This window comes from Plectropomus leopardus, chromosome 21 (assembly GCF_026936395.1).
Source record: "Plectropomus leopardus strain MGB_pleo_1.0 chromosome 21, ASM2693639v1, whole genome shotgun sequence".
Lineage (NCBI taxonomy): Eukaryota > Metazoa > Chordata > Actinopteri > Perciformes > Serranidae > Plectropomus > Plectropomus leopardus.
Window position 1 is genome coordinate 15,573,697 of NC_142196.1, and position 19,542 is coordinate 15,593,238.

At 40.1% G+C, this 19,542-nt stretch overlaps 1 protein-coding gene across 5 annotated transcripts; it reads left to right on the top strand.

Annotated features, from left to right (window-relative positions):
- Nucleotides 1–584: 584 nt before the first annotated feature.
- On the top strand, nucleotides 585–16,267 carry mybl1 (MYB proto-oncogene like 1). Of its 5 annotated transcripts, none has more exons than XM_088072223.1 (16): nucleotides 585–1,001; nucleotides 4,043–4,142; nucleotides 4,380–4,451; nucleotides 5,288–5,380; nucleotides 6,109–6,329; nucleotides 7,288–7,489; nucleotides 7,579–7,653; nucleotides 7,915–8,025; nucleotides 10,024–10,266; nucleotides 10,378–10,752; nucleotides 10,877–11,016; nucleotides 11,153–11,267; nucleotides 11,401–11,517; nucleotides 11,682–11,786; nucleotides 12,194–12,385; nucleotides 12,505–16,267. In XM_088072223.1, the coding sequence occupies exons 1-16, from the start codon at nucleotides 979–981 to the stop codon at nucleotides 12,628–12,630; spliced, it is 2,310 nt and encodes a 769-aa protein (XP_087928349.1). In that variant the 5' UTR covers nucleotides 585–978; the 3' UTR covers nucleotides 12,631–16,267. The 5 variants fall into 5 exon arrangements, with proteins under 5 accessions (XP_087928349.1, XP_087928348.1, XP_087928350.1 ...); XM_088072222.1 differs by having other exon boundaries at nucleotides 10,027–10,266; nucleotides 10,360–10,752; XM_088072224.1 differs by having other exon boundaries at nucleotides 10,027–10,266.
- The last annotated feature ends 3,275 nt before the right edge of the window (nucleotides 16,268–19,542 follow it).

Genomic DNA, 19,542 nt, shown 5'->3' on the forward strand with positions numbered 1-19,542 from the left:
TGTGAATCATCATAATAACTACTAACGACAAAAATGTAACTTCAAAGACATTGGTCTAATGAAGCAACAGTATAAATTGGCATAATCAATGCACAGTTTACTCCAATTTAGATGTGCACCATCTGGTTAAAACAATAATTTCAAATTCAGTAGAGACATATTTTTCGTGTGATAAATATCAACACGAAAAAGCACTGTAGATTATAGGGACAAAATTTGATTATTAGCGTTTTTGGCTCCAGTGAAACTGTGCTAATGGGAACCCCCTGAATACCCCCGAAGGGCCTCTGAAAGTCCCCGCACCCCATTTGGAAACACCGCCTTCAATGAAAAGACCCATTCTGCTGCAGCAGTGCAGAAGGTGACAGCACAGTCGTCGAACTTAACGCCCGCCCCTTCAACGTTTCAACCAATGAAACAAACCCGTGTCTCACATGTAACCAATCACAGATGAGCCTCTCCTCATTTTTACCCAATCAGTTTCGAGTACCGACTCCTTCTTCAAGAACCCCGTTTCTGACCAATCAGGAGCGAGGCCGCCTGCGCAGAGGGCTGGGCGCGAGATTCGGCGGGATGGACAAAAAAATCATAACGCCAAACACAAGTACAGACAAGCAAGATGGAAACAGTCCGGACACGAGTAATGACAGCAGTGTGTTAGCCTCTTCTACTTAATATTTACTTTTTATGTTGCGACATATACCTTTCAGAAACAAGTAACAGAAGAAGTGACGCTTTTCATTGGAAATATGTTATCGACAGTGAGTACGGCTTTTCTTCAGAGAGCGTAATGTCATGGACTGTACATTAGCTAACTGGCTAGCCGAGTACTGCTAGCTAGATGCTGCCGTGTATCCGAAGAAACCAGCGATGACTTACAGCGATTTCTATGGATAAACATCTGTTAATGCGGGATTTTAGACAGCTGCCAAACCACAGGTTCGACTTTGAAAAAGTTAAATCATCCTACCAACTGTCATGGACAACGTGAAACCTCGCAGGTGAGTGCCATTAATAAGCTACCAATACAGCTCTATTTCATTATGCAGTTTGCTACATTTTTTTACCACTTAATGCAATAACGTACAAGTAAAGATAACATAAAATCGGTTTTTGTTATATTGTTAGTACAATCACACTGTAAGTTCATGTTTGACAGCATAGGATGTGCACCTGCACAGTCATATTGCAAGAGGTCAACCCACAAGTTTATGAATAGTAACGTTAGCTGATGAAGAGTACAGGCAAGCTAATGGTGTAAAATATATGCTTTTTAATAGTTAATATGACCTTTCCCAGTAGCCTGAAAATGTGCATGACTAGTGTAATAGTTAGTGTGTAAATCCTATTTTAAAACATGAGTTATGCTGTTGTTTTCTTAATATTGTTGGCACAATGCAGGATATACTACATATAGTTTTTGCAATGAATAGGGGAGCTCATTGTAGCCCATTGTCAAACAGCAGTTATGCAACAGCAGCATCCTTGTCAACACATTACTTAAAAGTGATAAGTCAGTGAGATTAGTTGCAATAGATACAACTGTTTTAAGCTGGTAAGATCATGTTTTCTCTTAATCAAAAGACAAGACATATATAAAAAGCTGCATCAGATAACATGTTTTCTTCTTTATGTCAAGTTTTTTTTTTATCATTTGTTCTTCATGGAAACACTTTGTTTCTGCTTATAGGGGGTAAAGCCCCAAATCCTGTCTTTGTTTTTCAAAAATCCCAGTGGGAAAAAGTACCTGAGAAAACAAGCAGATGTGGTAGTTTGTGGTTAGACTTGATAAGATACAACACTGGCCTGCTGTTACATTATAGTGATCAAGGTAGCAAAAAAATAACTTATTTACATTCAACAACAGTCAGGTGCACAAAACTATAGTTATTTGCAGTATAAAATACTTCAAACACAATTAATGCAGAAACTACAAGTTAATTGACTGATAGTTAATCAACATAATATTAATTGGCAACAATTTTGGATATAAATTAATTATTTTCACCATTTGTCAAACAAATTGCCAAACACTTGCTGGTTTCAGTTTATCAAATGTGAAGATTTGCCCCTATTTCCAGTTTTATCTCATTGTAAAATAAATGTTTGGATATTTTGGAGGACATTACAAGCTACTAGATGATTTGACACTGGGCTAGAGAAAAATTTTGAATATGTCATTATTTTGTGCAATGAGTCTGAATTTGCAGTTTAACTGTTTATATCTCATCCCTATCTGGGGTGCCAAATTTACTTTTTTGTCCACCAGACAAATGGCTTGTGAATGTTCAAATTTTACCAGCCACTCAAAAGATTACATTTTTTGGCTGTTGTATGACTAGTAGATGGTGCCAGTTTTGTACCCTGCCCCCATCACATACCCCTCCATGTGTTCACATCTGTCGAGAGATGATTGGTTCTTTTCTTTCACAATAAGAACAGCTCATGGTTTGACATGGGGAATGCAAAACCTGTATTTTACAATGTCCTGTTAACTATTTATGACTAATCAGGTTTTGCTAATTCAGAAAACTCTGACAGTGAATTTTTGGTACACTGACACCTGTATGTTTTAGTACTTGTAAGGTATTCAACTGATACTACAAAAGTTCCTTTTACAACATTTAAAGCACATTTGAATTTTATGCTGTTATTACTACATCAGCAAAGAGGTTATATAAGTCTACTTTTTTTTTTTTTACTTTTTGAAAAACTGGACCGTTAGGGCTTTGCTATTCCCCTGACCACACCCCAGCGCACCGCCTCCTCCATCTCAATGACACACACACACACTCACACACCTCTGGAGGTGAAAGAGCCTGTTGATGTGGGCTCGCCCCTTTCCTCCAGCCCCCTTTACTCCCCTCCTTCCTGTTCAGCCGTAGCTCCAGACTCTCTTCCCCACTTCTCCCTGCTCTGCTGAGGGAGTCAAGCCATGCCAAAATCCAGTTGCTATGTTCAGGTTTCCACCCTGAAGAAGACCTTTCATACAGTCTGATGCGAGACCCCTTTGTGTGTGGTTAAGTGCATGCGTGATTGGAACGGTCTGCTTTATACAGATAACTTAATTTCTTCTCCATTTATTAAATTCTTCTTCGTGACCACAAAGAAAGTGTTGCCCAGTAGCGAGTTTTATGAGAACACAGAATTACAGAGCTACCTGCCAACTTCTTGTGTCAGCAGCGAGGAATTTCATGTTCTTGCATGCAGTTGTGTATAAGCACAAGTTGTTTCTTTATTTCCTTTGTATTTTGACAAGGTTTGTCATAAACAGGCATCTCTAAAGTTTACTCTTCAATCCGTTATACATTATTTATTTATTTGACTGTGTTTACATATTTCACTTTTGTTTATATGAATCAGCATATGTTATAAAAGCAGGATATTTGTTCACATCTTGTCATAAATTTGGAGTATTCACTGTCTTGCTGTAGTTTGAATGCAGTATTAGTGAGATGGCAGAGAGAGTCAGTGCTGTCGTGTTTTAGTTCTTGAATAGCTTTTCGTCATGACAGAATAACTGAAAGCCTACTTAAAGCCGAAAGCTTAGAGCTTAAGCTTCGTGCACCTTCCTGCACTACTCTCATTACCTTCAGAGCATGTGCAATGGCAAAGGATATCCTTTACGAGCAGAGAGCTTTGCATGCTTGCATTTGTATAAGCATATATTTTTATGACTAATCTCTGGATACAGTTCTACTGAAAAGGCACTTACAGAGACTAAGATACTGATACCACTGCCTGTATCAGTGATTTCCCTGCAAAACCATATTAATCTCACTGTTCCTGATAGCAGTCATTGATTTTCAAGATTTCAGTTTAGTTTTAGTTTCAAATTTATTATTTCAGTCACCTGTAGGTCAATGCAGGGTCAACAGTACAATGAATGTCTTGGGTGAGACAGCAGGGCTGCATAAAAGCAGCACTTGTTGTAATAAAGACCAAATGAGATAAAGTGACAATAAGAAAACTTTTGGCTCTGCTAACAAAATCTGCTCTTATTTTACTCCCCTTTCACATTTGCCCTGTGTATTTTTTTTAGCAATGATGAGGATGAAGAGCTACACTCAACAGACCCAGAGAGTAAAGAGAAGAGCAAAGATAAAAAGACCCTGTGTAAAGTAAAGTGGTCCAGAGATGAGGTAAGTTCATCTGAGGAACAAGTGAGATCTGGACCTCAGCGGGGTTGTACGTTATTTTGAGTGAAATGGGGACTTTGTACTGCGAGAGTTTTGGATTCTATCGTCTGTAAGTGTGTGCTTTACACATCTAAGGGGAGCATTAATGGCCTCTGCTGTTGTTTTATGCAATAATACGATGAAAGTCGACAGCATGTTAATGTAGGTGACTGAAGTTCTTTTATTCTCCCCTCTTCTCAGGATGAAAAGCTTAAAAAACTTGTAGAGCAGCATGGAACTGACTCCTGGAAACTAATTGCAAACTTTTTTCCAGTAAGTATGTAATGTAATGTGTCGCAGTGTGTAATAAGATCCAGGCAAGACTGATTTGAATATGGAGAGTAGCATCATAATACTTTACGCCATTTTGGTTAATCTCTTGTCATTCTAAATGGGGTTTTGCGTTATTAGTTGGCTACTAATTATTAAATGTTACTACCATCGCTAGTCAGCACCAGAAATAATAGTTGGTTGAACTTAAAATTATTTTATTGATGTTGACATTTAAATTACACAGTAACATAATTTGCACTGAAATTTCACGTCTTCCTAGTCAAATGTTGCTTTATAAAAAACAAGCATGTGCTAGTTACTAATGTTAAAAAACAAACAAAAAAAACCCACATTGGTCACTGTAATGTGATTTCATTTGGTGAGTTTTTTCATGTTCTGTTGTAGAATTTTGTGCAGAATTCATCATGCATGATGCAAACTGACACTAACACATTTTAGCAGCATTAAAAATATGATTTGATTATTGAAAACTGATTAATAAAAATCAAATGGCTCTTACAATATACACAATAACTTTTTCTGACAATGTTTAACATTTTAGATTCAAGTGTGCCTAATATTGACTGTTTTTAATGTTTTCTTACTTTAAGACTAGTCGAAGTGTAAACTTTTATTTAAACATTGGGAAATTAGTCATTAGGAACATCCTTAATTCACCTAATCCAAACCACTTAATGATTATCTAATTGACCTTGGTCCACAATAGGATGTTTTTATCTCTGACAGTAGCAGCAGTGACTGGGGAATCAGATTTATATTTGTCTGTGAGGAGTCGGTGTAACTTTGGTGTAATGAGGTGTTTTGCTCTGTCACAGGGGAGGACAGATGGCCAGTGTCAGCACCGCTGGCAGAAGGTGCTCAACCCAGAGCTGGTGAAAGGACCCTGGACAAAAGAGGAGGATCAAAAGGTAAGAGGAGCTGGGAGTTTCCTGTTCTGGAGACTAAAAAGGTAAATGATAGGAGAGACAGAGGGAGGCTGCAGGGGCTGTCGAGAGCAGTTTAGTTTAAGTGAAAGAACACAACACAAACACAAATGCTACACTGAGCAGTGTTTTTATTTTTTCCCTTAATCTGCACATGCGTAATCTTACTTCCCGCTAAAACTTTCTTCTTTTTTTTTCTTGCAAAGCAAATGCTCCACTACGTCATCCTTAATAAAACACAGACTTTCCAAGTCACTAGTTGAGAGTCGAGCCTTCTTTGTACAGAGTGGAGCTGTAATATGTTTGCCAGCTCTGAGATGAACAACGCATTCCTTAAATGGATCACAATTCTTCAAGAATGTTAAGAATGGCTTCTCATTCCTCCAAAATCTTGGCATCACAACAGAAACACAGACCTATCAATAACAGCTTGTGTTGCCAACGATGACATCACAACATTTTTAAGCCTTGACGGAAACAGTCAAACACGCTGCGCTGCTGCTGCAGCTTCAGTCAGAGCTTACTTGACAGTGCCACTGATGCTGGATATAAATGAGAAAAATAGACTGATGTGATTTCCCTCTTTATACAAGCTTGTAGTTTAAAATAAAATAAAATAAAATAAAAGATGACACTGTTAGATTATGCATTTTCTGAATAAACAACATGAACACTACCTACTAAATGTCTCTCCTCTGGTGATATTCGTGCAGGTTATTGACCTAGTTCACAAGTATGGCCCCAAGCGTTGGTCGGTGATCGCCAAGCACCTCCAGGGGAGGATTGGAAAGCAGTGCCGTGAACGGTGGCACAACCATCTAAACCCAGAGGTGAAGAAGTCCTCATGGACTCAGGAAGAGGACCGAATCATCTATGAGGCCCACAAACGCCTTGGCAACCGCTGGGCAGAGATCTCCAAACTTCTTCCTGGACGGTAGTATAATCTTGTTCATATCTCCACTTCAAATTTGAGGCTACATCCACACTAATATATTTTTATTTTAAAACCCTGTTTTAAAACAAAATTGATCTCAGTATACACAAGCATTTTAGCATAATTTCAGAAATAATCTCCATCCATACTAACATACCTGGAAACACATATTCCATGACCATTCGTGACTGGGCATGGTCACACATGCTGATGTAAACAGGGAGCAGATTGTCTAGCAGATGGCAGAATGTAGGACCAGATATTTTTTAGCATGGACCAACAACGAGGTGGAACTATTACTAAAAGTAACATAAGTATGAAAACAACAAAAAACAGTTTTTGCAAAGCAAATACAGCAACATATCAGAGAGGTGCTGGGAACATTGTCTATCTATGGAGGAAGCCATGGTAATGGGACAGGTGAACCAATGCAACGCAATAGCTACCGCTATGCATTTTAAGGCCCTGACACACCAAGCCGACAGTCGGTCGTTGGTCAATATTTGTCCATCGGCGAGTGTCTCTAGCTCTAGTCAGCCCATGTCAGCTTGAATAGACAGCAGTGGAGCCTGTTGGTGAATGAAATCTCTCTGATTGGGCGTCAAGCTCAGTGCAAGAGAGGCGCAACGGAAGGGAGGAAAGTAAACAAACAGCAGAAGTCAAGAGGCAGTGTTTTTTCAACACTGGATTATGTTGTTAATGTGCAACTAGTGTCAAAACGGTCTTCCAGTTTACCTTTTTAAAATAAAAAAAGATTACAAATGAAAAGTCTGTGGTTTGTTCATGCTCAACTTTTTGGCAGAGACACAGGTGACGTGTTGAGATGTGATAGCTGCTAGTTCTTTGATATCGGTTTGGTGTGTCTGTGACTTTAAAACAAAAATGTATTAGCTTGGATGTAGTCTGAGTCATGAAACTGTGTAATTTGCTAAAATAATTATGATTTTCTCCCGAGCAGGACAGACAACTCCATCAAGAACCACTGGAACTCCACCATGAGGAGGAAGGTGGAGCATGAGGGGTACCTGCAAGATGGCTGCAAGAGTTTCACCTCCTCTCATGCTGGAGCAAAGCGACGCCACCACAGACCGTGTCCTCCAACTCCAACAGAGTCACAGCATTGTGATAGCAGTCCCCTGCCTATAACAGGACCCAACCAGGTCCATGTCTCGTCCAGACTTCACACCTTATTGTGTTGTGGTTTCTTTTATTTTTTGTCTTGACTGACATGTGATACTTTGTATTTTAGATGGGGGGATATCCTTATGATCCTCACAGTGGACACTTGATGGACGGTCTTCCTGATAATTCAGGCTTCATATCGGTGAGTCCTTGAGTATTTTTTTTTTTGCATGCTACTTATGAATCTTGTCACAATCTTTATTTTCTGAACTTTCTGCAATTATCTTTGTGATTGCTAACTCTGGACTTCAAATCAAGCACTTGAATGTCCCGTTATGTTCACCTAACATTCAAAATCTTAAATTCTTCCGTAATTATTGTGTGTAAATCTGTGTATTGTTCTTAACTTCTTCCTTTCCTCCTGTCCTCTCGACCTCTCCTCCCTGACGTTTGTTTATTTCAGCCATCCTGCCTGGATGATCCTGACAGAGAGCAAAGAATTAAGGAGCTTGAGCTGCTGCTTATGTCAGCAGAGAGTGAAGTCCAGCGACAAGTGCAGTGCAGAGGTCCACGTGTAAGAACACACTCCGAATGTGTGTTTGCATATTTAGTCAGCATAGCCTGCGTGTGTTTGTAGCCACATACACTGCAAAAAGTCATTTTTATAATTAAATATTAGGGTGTCTGCAGTACCTTAAAAGTCTTAAAATGTCTTACATTCAGTTCTGTAAATATTAGGCCTTAAAAGTAATTAAATAGTCTTAAATTCAAATTTGTGAGGTCTTAATTGCCATAAAACTTTGATCTAGTTTCAGTTTTCCACTGTGTAATTTTTTAATGTCAAAATGAGTCAAGCTCTTCTGCGTAAAAGTCCGCATTTTTGACCTACCAACCAACCTAATATTTTACTTTATACTTGCACGTATCTTTTGGCAAAATGTAGATCAAACCTGACTGGCTCTGATAACATATTCCCACATAAAAACCTGCTCAGGACCACATATAAACTATTTATATTTACTCATCTGCAATGCCTTAATACAATTATTTGTCTTAAAATTAGTCTTACATTTGGCTTAAAATAAACTTGAAAAAGTCTTAAAAAGCATTCAATTTATGTGCCTGATACCTGCAGACACCCTGAATATATCATCTAATTTAACACTGAGTCTTAAAATCAAAATGAGACAAAGCAAGAATTTATGAATTTTCAAGAAAACTTGTTTACAGAAAGTTTTCAGAACACATCTCCCCCGTGGACTTTTCCTTGCTATAAGGAAAAGAAGATTATAAGAGGACTTTTTGCAGTGTATGCATTCGAAAACACATGTATGCGTGTCTGTAGCCTGATTTGCTGTAGTGTTGCTATAGTAACTACCTTCCCCATCTCGCTACTCATTCAGACTGGCCTAAAGCTGTGCTTGGTAGCCGTCTCCCCACCTCCCCTTTTTACCATTGTTACAAACCTGCTCCTTCATCCCCTCCAGTCCTCACCCCGTGGCCACGCTCAGCCGGCAGTTTGAACCAAGCACTCTCCTCTGTCTCTCCTGTTCCTGTTCTGTCCCTTTTTTAACCCCATCCATGAAAAGTGTCATTCTTTACACTCAGTGACTTAATTTTGAATGGTCAGGACTGACATGTTGTAGTATCACCAGTGTTTTCCACACATCCCTAGTCCCAGATCATTCAAAACCTCATGAAAATTTAGAATAATTTTACTTGACATCTACCAATCTCACACAGTTTAAAGCTATAGTTGGTAACTTTGATATAATATAACTTTGTTCATATTTGCTGAAAGTGTCACTCTAGTCAAAATGCACTGACTTAGACATAATCTAAAAAAAAATGTATACCTCTGCCTGCTCAAATTGTCTTGTGGCGCTTCTAATGGCCTTACTGCATGTGACTGAAAATAACCAATCAGAGTCTCTAGCGCAGCTGTCAATCATGTCATTCAATGCATGAGCTTCAGTCAAACTAGGCAGCGCTGATCAAATATGAATCGACATTGTGCTACTGCATTGCCTATTTCTCAACTCAGATGTTTTCAGAAACACATTTTAGTGTTCTGTTTAGCTGTAAAATGAGAAAGTTGGCCCAGGTGGTGGGCACTGCTTCGAATTTCCGCCAAAAAATTCCCATATGGTTGCACGTATTATTTTTACAGTTGAGCAGAACTTAAGATACGTTTCTTAAAACATAACACAACAACCTTTATTCATATTTAATCAGCGTTGCCTAGTTGGATAGTTTGACTGCACATGAGCAGTGATTGTCATGATTGAAAGCTGCATTAGAGACTCCTTCACTCTGATTAGTTGTTATTGTGTTGTAGTAGATTCTAGCGAATGCCATTTGAAGCAGTAGGAAGAGGAGGTTTTTTTTTTTTTGGTTTTTTTTTGGGTTTTTTTTTACAGATCAGCCTCATTTACTTCTTTTATAGTTATGTGACAGTTTAAGCAAATATGAAAAGTTTTATTCCTAAAAGTACCAACAGTAGCTTTATCTAGACACTAGTCCTCAGCTGGAGCCAGAGATCTTACACCAGTATTCTCTCATCCTATCCCAGCAGAGTTTGGAGCAGTACTCAGCCTGGTCTGATAGTGTGTCAGATGACACAATGACTACAAGTAGCAGCAGCCTGGAGGAGCAGGCGGAGAGAAGGCCCTGGAGGAGCCCTGAGGTCCCCCAAGGACCTCCACCACAGCTTCCCGTCTCCCCAAGCAAGTTCCTGGCTGTAGAGGCCAGCACTGTGCTCTCTACCCTGCAGACCATACCGGAGTTTGCAGAAACCATGGAGCTCATTGACTCAGTGAGTGACAGGAGGACCTCAACAGAGAACAAATATATCTTGGGTCTGAATCTGTTGATCGAAAGTTATGAATGTATTAAAGATCTCCTGTAGATGTGTTTTGCTCTGCAGGACCCTGTGGCATGGAGCGACGTGGCCAGTTACGACTTGTCAGAGACCACAACGCCACCCAGGCACAACCAGGCAGGGTACACCTCGCTCCTGCAAGAGAGGACGATTGACAGTTCAATGGGCTACACAGTCAACACTTCGAACGCCATTTCTGATCGTGATAAGAGCTGTGCTCCATTTGGTCTGAGCAGCGTCACCTCCCTGACTCCGATCAACTCATCCAAACCCACCCAGGCATCCGTAGGGAGGAAGAGGAGAAGAGAGAGGGGGGAACCGTCCCCTACATGTGACAGGACCTGCTCATCATTCTTGGAAAATATCTCAAATTCTCCCAAGAAAACACCCACAAAGTCACTGCCATTCACTCCATCACGAGTAAATGTTTTTTTTATCTCCACACCTTAATCCCCACGTCAGCTGACTTCATCCTTATTAGATGAATGTACTGAGGCTGCATTAATCATGTGGTTGAAGTTGCACTGTCTGTGTGTTTCCCCAGTTCTGCAACATATCAGGGGCGGAGCATCTGAATCTGGATAACCCCGCCCTCACGTCAACACCTGTGTGTGGCCAAAGGTGTCTCCTCAACACGCCACTCCACAAAGACACCACACCTAAGCACCAGAAAGAGAATGATGGGTAAATACATACATAAAAGTACATCCCACAAGAACTGGTGAAAAAGTCAGAGGCTTGCTATGCGTTATGAGACTCTTTAATCTTAATTTTATCAGGAGGAGAGTGTTCAGTGTAACATTTTCCTTCACCTTTCTAGTTTGCGGACCCCCAAATTCCGTAAAACTGTCATGATTCCAACTCCGAGGACACCGACTCCCTTCAAAAATGCTTTGGCTGCCCAGGAGAAAATGCATGGGCCTCTGAAGATGGAGGTAAGAGGTCAAATTTGGCTGTGTGCATTTTTTATTTACCTTTATTTGTGATAACCTTTTCTTATCTTGTGCTATATATGGCTTCATGTATAAGTTTATGATTATATTTTTATGTGTTTTGGTGTTTTTTCAGCCACAGCCTTTGGCATTTCTAGAGGAGGACATTCGAGAGGTTCTGAAGCAGGAGACTGGAGCAGACATCTTTAACAGAGCAGATGTCCAATCAGACTACAGAGCATGGAAACATAATGTATGTGTAACTTTTCCATGACTGAAATACCCGTTCTTTGTTATTTGAAGACACAAGTACTTTTTGCCGAGCTCAACTGTAGTACTTAGACAAAACTGTGTAGCTCTACTCTGGGTGGAATAAGAGCATTTACTCTTACTTATAAATCTGTCCTTTGATTACAGATTGATGGTCCAGCGAGAAAGGTGCGTAAATCTCTTGTGCTTGACCCCTGGGGGAAAGACTGCCTGAACGTCCAACTCTTTCAAGAGCAGCTCAACAATGCACAAGTAAGTGTTGATACTATTTAAAAATCACTTCTTTAGATCCTGTTACTAGATCAGAAAAGTAACAAATACTGATGTGTGGAGAAGGGCACATAGCCCCAAAGAGATTGTCAGTGGCTGACAATAGTGAGGTGTCGTTGTACTTGGAAATAAGTTTGTGTGTGTAAGTGTATGAATTTGAAATGGTATGAGGTAGGAAACGCGTCCATGCACAGCCTCTGGATCGATATGAGTAGTACCAGTAAGACATGATAGGCATTAGTCATTATCTCTAAAGCCTTATAGATGGGGGGCGGTAGACAGTAGACAAAACTTTAAAATGCTGCTTAATATGAATTCAGTTCAGCATCATCATTTCCTGTATTGTTGATTTTATATAGCTACTCCGTTTATCAAACCTCACATTGCAGGTGACAGATGAAAGTCTACTGACGGGCTCTTCACTGGTCGCCCCAGTCCCTGAGCAAGAGGACTGTAGCCGTTCTTTGACTGCTAGTCGAGAGGAGCACTCATTAGTCCCTGTTCATCCTCATCGCTTTACCAGCCCCCGGATGAAGAAGCTTCTTGCCTCCCACAAAGCACCAAAACACGCCGCTGTACAGGTATATAAAGAGGAGTCTTTAAAGGGGACCTGTTATGATAATTTTAAGGTTCATACTTGTATTCTGGGTTTTTACTAGAACTAAAAGCAACTTATTACATTACTTTACCCTCTCTGCAGGTGAGTGATTGGGAAGCAGTGGTTTATGGGAAGACAGAGGACCAGCTGATCATGACAGAGCAGGCCCGTCAGTACCTAACCCCCTACACGTCTTCTGGCTCTACCTCAAGGGCCCTTGTGCTTTAAAGCCGTCCCCTCGCTGCGAAGGCAACACTACTTCACCCATCCAATGATGACAACCTCCACTGAATCCAGTAAGAGACAATCCAGTGAAGACAAATGATTTTATTTTTCTTTTGTAGCAGAGATGCACTGCCAAGGACGTCCACAAAAAGGCATGGCTGCTGGTTTTTCAACACATTTCTAGGTCACTGCCCAAGTAGTTTCTTGTTTAAAGGTTTGGTGTGCGTTTTACACACATCCTGGCAGTTTTGTACAGATATGAAAAGGCTAGATATTTTTGTCTGCACTAGTCAGTAATGTTTAAACAACCTGCACATACAGTAGGCTGTAGAAATAGTGTTTATTACTAGCAGTGGCTGCTTCTGAGTTTTATATTGTTAATATATTGTTTAAATGACAAGAAAGACGTTTTATAATGTAACGCTACTCATTGTGTATCTCCTCCAGCTTGTTTTGTTTAACTGCCCCATCGCTGTTGTCAGATAAAAACCACGTACATACAACAACAAAAAAAATGTTACCTTTATATGGACACCCATGTATTTTTTAAAATCACACAATGGGTTCTTTATAGTAGTTCCAATACCAGTATCAAAAATGCCTCCCATATTGCCTAAAATACTGGATTGGGAATCAGTGAGCATGCTTAGCTAAGCACTCATCTGATACCACAACCCAGATAAAACTGCAGTTTTCCCGGGAATCAATTCAATTCTAAACAGTAGCCTACACAGCAGGTTGCCCTTTGCAGCCACTGGCAACTACTGTATTAGATCGCAAAAAGAAGTGATTTCTTGTAAATAGTTTAACATTAGCTGTTGCAAAATGTCGGAAATATTGGCAGTGTTTTTCATGAGGAAGTCCCATTCGTAAAACACAACATGTTAAGTATAAGAGACTTTAGTATCAGGGTTAGTGGTACAGCAGGGATGGGCATTTTAAGTAAGTTCCATATTCAAGGGCTTGCCATAAATTATAGAGAACTTGAGTGTTTGCAAAAATCCCCCCAAAACAAACAAACAAAAAACTGTTTGAATAGGAATGTAAATTGGACAACAACAGAAAACAGGTTCAATTTGAAATCTGTTTCTTAAAACCAGGCTTTAAGTGGCCTATTAAGCCATAAATTGAAAGTTAACATGAGAAAAATATGCAAACTTTCTGTTGCTGCCTTTAACTATATATAGACTACATCTGCAGCAGCAACAGCTAACACCTGACACTGAGCTGCTAAACTGTCTCGACAAACTCTCATCAATTCTGAAACAGCTCAACTCTGACACTTTGTTAATAACCATTATGTAGCCGTGTAATGCTAAGAGTTAGCCCCTTCACGATGTGTGTACAGGCAGACTCTCACCAACATTTCCCTGCTGCAAAGCCGACACCCCTGCAGCATTAGTCTCATGATAAGGAGAGCGGAACAAGGAGGCACTTAGAAAAGCAATAAACTGCTCACAGCTCTAGAGTAAAATATGTTATCAATTTTTAATAGCAAATGGTGTGGGAAGGGCTGCAGTGAGTATTCAGTACGCTGAAAGAATGCTGATGTCCAAATGAGTACCCATGTCCATCCCTAGCATATAGCTGTTTATTTGACTTTTTAGGCAATGGATCAGTACTTGGATTTGGTGGATATGCAAGTTCAGGTATTGGAATCTGCAAAAATGGTATTGGAACATATCTTAAATATATTGTAATACACACAGTAAATACAGTACAGAATAACTTTGATATTAGAGAAACGAAAATGTGGTGACGTGGTTTTTTTGTGACGGCAGTGTTACATTGCTGAATGCCTATCCGTGGTGATGTGAAGTTTTTTGAGGATGGAAGTAAGAAACTGTCAGTATTGCACTACTGAGTTGATTTCACTGCTGAGAAAGGAGCAGTGTTTTTAAGGGCAAACTGGATAGCACTTGTGATGGTATCTCTATTTTTTTTTTTAACAACACGTTTCCTTTCCAAGGCCATAGTGTCTGTCGAGACATCGGTTGAATGTATTTCATTGCAATGTACATGTGTAAGAACCTCAATAATGGAAGGGTACCTTAATGTTTATTTCTGTTTGTTTTATTTATTATCTGACAGCTCTAAAGCTTAGATATTAATATAAATCGGACACCATGATGAGTTTTTGGAGAAGTTTAACTTTGCTGACAAAACAGCCTAAAAACCCTCACCTACGCTAAAACAGTTCAGAAAACAAATGTTCACCATTGCTTTTATACTGAGCAGTTTTCATATCATCAATGTTCTACAACAAGCATTTGGTCGAGAAGGATTTACTTTTTGTGTGAAGGCTGTAGGTTTTATTTATTTAATGTCTACTAATTTATTTATTTCTAAAAAGAAAAACATTTAAGAGAAATTATTGAAGAATTTTATTGTCTTTTCTCTTTCAAAAATCAGGATTGGGCTACCATTTCATTACTCCAAGTTAGAAGAACATGCACTGCCACTAATTTTAATATCTTTTCCTGATCAGGCAAGATCTAGCAAATAATCATTGTGTAGTTGTGATCTTGTAACACATAGATAGGCTTTTCTTCGCCATTAGGTAGCAGGACTCCATCTCCGACCTCTAATCATAGACAAATTGCACTTTTTACTCATCATTTAATTTTAAATGTTCATTCTGATAATGTAGCTCTTGTCCTTTTTTTTTTTTTTGGTGTGCGTGTGTTTGTGTTAGACGGTTGTCTCCCCATTGTGTAATGAATGCTGACATTATGATCCTGCTGCTCGATTATAACATTTACTTTTCTCCTGTTCTGCTGCAGAAATGTGTGCTTTAGATACACTACATTGAAGCCTTACGTTAAACTTTTTTTAGACAGATGGCTCTGAGCAAAAACACAGCTAACACAGAGCGTACTATTACTCAAATATCCTGCTGAAATTCCCTTGAGCAAGATCCCAATCTCTTACCCGCTGGCTCATTATTTGACGCTCTGTCAGAACTAAATATAATGTAACTATACACAAGTTTGGGCGTGATTCTGAAAATATGTACTGCACTGTGCTTCCATAATAACAGGCTGATTCATGTCATTTCTAACCCATCGGAAACATAATCTGGTGAAGGAACACTACAGCTATAAATGGTCTTCTTTGTATTATCGGCATTAGTGGGTCCAGTATTAGTTATAATCTGGATTATCCTGCATTAAGCATTTGAGTGAGAATAAGAAGGGAATCTTGTCAGGGAGATCAAGTGGAAAGATCAGGAGAACACAACTCTAAAACAGAAAGTAGACCACATTTTGTATTTGGATCAGGTGGCTGCGATGTGTCTAATCTGTATATAATTGTGTTTTATGTTCTGTTTGTTGGTTTGACTCGTGTTTGTACATTCCATGTTTGTATGTTAACATTTGGACATGTAACATCATAGGTTTTGAGGGAATTAAGTACATATATACAGGATAGTAGCAGCCGTTATACTACTGTAGTTATGCATGAGCAATACACAAGTTGCTGGACTTTGCTTTATTTGACAAGGTGACTCACAGATGTAACACTCGTTCCGTATTTTTGTAGCAGTTGAAATCATAACCAAGGTACCATAGAAATCCTGCCAACTGTCTTTGTAACCATGTACTTAATTTTGGAAAATAAATGCATATGTTGCATGACATCTACAGTGTTTTAAAGTCTTTTTCTTAAGGGTTCATGCGGATTGTTATAAAGTCTTAAGAGGCACTGACTTCATTTATCCAAAAAATAGGCTTTAATTAATCTTTCATAACTCTTAAAAATGTTCAGACATGAGAGTTAGGATTTTATGAATGGTGTTTCATCGTAAAACCTCAAAATAATTGGTGGGAATCCAAATAGTGGACTCTCACATGCAGATTAAATACAACAAAATCGCACAGAAAACTGTCCAGAAATGCCAGATATGCCAGATTGTCTTCCATGTTTTGTTTTTTTGTTTTTTGTTTTTTGTTTTTCCATTGTCTTTTCTTGTTTTTTCAATATTTGATGTAGATAACCTAACTTTTTCACTGCATAATTTAGTTCTGTTTTATGTTAGAATAAACATTTGGGAAAAATAAAATCGTCCTTCAATTTTGGTTATTGGAAAATTGGTCTTCAACTTTATTTTGAGTAGCATTAAAAAAAAAGTCTTAAATCTACCTTTCCTTAGTCTGCAGGAACCCTGCATCTTTCTCTGCCAAGTGTCTCTGTACAAATTAGTATAGGTTACATGCTTCTCCCCACATAATAAAGATTTCTTACGACCTTTTAGTTTTTCTGACATGCTCACAGCAGGCACAGCAATCTCTTGAGCTCTTGCCAAAAACTGATTTCTTAAAGCTAATTTCTTAAGGAAAATAGAACCAAATCCTTCAACTTTAATCCTATTCTGTCACTTTTCCCCAGGTGGAGTTGACAGCCGTGCAGGTGAATTGTTATGGTCGGAGATTGTCGTCTGATAGTGTGAATTAAGTTGAACCCCCCTGTCATGCGCGTATGTATATGTTGGGATGCTGTCAACTTGGCCTGGGGTCCAGGGACACGAGCCCCCTCCACCAGAACAAGAGGCCTCTCCACAGGGTCAGCTGCTGGCCCTAAAGGGGCCCACTCACCCATGACTTAATGCCCCCGGGCTCCTTTGTCCTCGGGGCTGTTGGTTTTACAGGCCCATTCACTCAATTGCCCCCCAAATGGAGGGAGGCAAAGGACGTGACGACTTGCCTTATGTTGGAGGGGCAGCATGCATACAAACAATGTGCACGTAAACACACGGTGCCACATGCACGCCATGTCCACTTAATCAATCTGTCCTCCCTTCGCTCTCGTTCTCGTACAAGGAGGTCTTTTGTTCTTGAGTGACCCGCACTTGAGTTGAAAGATGTCAGCAACCTTTTACCATTTAATTGGTTATTGGCAGAAGCCTCTCCACCTTATGCTCTATGCATAGAGGAGAAATCTTGAGAGTTTATTGACTTACTGACACGTTAACACCTGACTCGATTGTTAAAGTTTTGAAATTTACCAAAAGTGATTTATATTTCTCATCTTTTATTTGAATATACCATAACATGGTGTGCACCTTCCATTTTAGCATCCACTGCAGATCTGGTCCTGGACTTAGCCAATAATGGTCTAAGTAAGGTGCTTGTGCTGAGTTTTGTGTCTACCTTGCACACTGAAGACATGAAACAGAGCCTGCAGGCATCCGACCAAACCTCCCCTGCCTTCCTCTCCTGAGCACACACCCAGGAGCAAGCGCACAAACTCTCACACACACGCACTGTTTGCCTTTGTGTATGCTAGACAGCAGATGGCAGCCCATTATTGGGCTGACGGAGCAGTCATCTGGCAGGCACCCTGTTACCCTTCCTCCCCCCATCCCCCCCATCCCCCTGAAGACACCCAGCACAACACAGCATGGATAGGACACTTTTGGGCGGGAGAGTTGAATGGCTCTGTGTGTGTGTGTGTGTGTGTGTGTGTGTGTGTGTGTGTGTGTGTGTGTGTGTGTGAGTCAAAACTGGAACCTGGCCTTTCCGCCCCATATAGGTCACTGTTTCCACTTGTGTGTGTCAGTGTGTGAGGTAAGTCAGGCTCCCATTTGAGCGGTCGTTTGTTATGTTTTAAATGTACTTTGTAATTTGTATCTACACCAGGTGACCTTATCTGAATTTGAAAAAAAGGTACTTTAGACCACCTATATGTGAATGATTAGGAAATGTACCTTATTTATTAGAAGAGGTGGGTGGTTAGGGTGTGATTCGTGGGTTTTTTTTTGTTTTGTTTTTTTTTCCTTGACACTGCCTGAAGCTACAAATATTTTTCCTTGAGCCTCCCTGAGTGGCTTGGGGAAAATACTTTACCCTCCCCTGTCCATAATACAGATAATTTTTTTATATCCACACCAAATGCAGCTAGTGTTGGAGCAAACAGTCTCTTTAACACCCTCTGTTCAATGAATACCATGCCAACATGCTGCCTTGCCCTTATGTATACAACTGCAGAATAGAAGGACAGAGTTGTTTTGCCTTTGAGCCAGCAACGGAGGTAGACACAAGTCCCTCTCAGTGCTTAAAAATTTTTGATGCACCTCCCCCATTTTGCGCCCCCCCACCATCCACTACTTATTCTAATGGAAGCTGATGCCTTTAAGATAATTAGCATTTCCTTTCTGTGCGCCTTCTTTTTCATGCACATTGTATATCACATAAAAGGAAGCACATGTTATCTTTTACATCCTGCCCTATGAGGTCATTATAACTCAGAAAGTTAATCTGCAATATTCTCAGTAATTCCTTCCCTCCATTAAAAGTGAGAGTCACGAGCTCTAGATAACAGTAACGGCAGTGGAAAGGCCCACACAAATTTTCTCCTCATGAATCAGAGTTTGCTCAGAGGACCAGTGGAGCTGTCTCTCTTTGTAACATTTACACCCTTCCCTGTGCACGACATGCCGCCCAAACACTGGCCCCAGAGTGACTGCCTCCTACAGCCTTTATTACAAAGGATTATACAACAGTGAATATCAAACGGTGGGGGAGGAGGAGGAGTGTGTTTCCCCACGGAGGTCAAGGCCAAGGTTAGGGATTAGGTTTGGTGCTTGTGTCCTCGGGAAGGAGGTAATCTACAGCCCACCCTTTAGAGACCCCGCTACGGGGACACGCTGGGAGGCACCACAGATGAAGAAGACTACATGAGACTTCTGAGAGCTGCTTTAGTGTTGCCGGGGCAACCGGCACAATCCCTGGTCCTTTGGCGAGGCTTTCAGCAGGCCTCAATCACACTTCCTTTCGCATGAGAGAGTTTTTTTTTTCTTCTGGCACTGTTAAATAGGAGGGAGGCCCAGTTTGTTCAAAGGAAAATGAACAGGAGCTGATGTATGAGGTAATATACTAAGGCATGTTTCCACCGAAATAAAAATGTGCTAGCCAG

Excerpts from the sequence above, each read along its gene's own strand:
- mybl1 (XM_088072222.1), top strand. The coding sequence starts at position 979 with ATGGACAACGTGAAACCTCGCAG. Across the intron at positions 10,753-10,876 it reads TGCCATTCACTCCATCACGA|TTCTGCAACATATCAGGGGC; the intron begins GTAAATGTTTTT and ends GTGTTTCCCCAG. Across the intron at positions 11,787-12,193 it reads AGCAGCTCAACAATGCACAA|GTGACAGATGAAAGTCTACT; the intron begins GTAAGTGTTGAT and ends CTCACATTGCAG.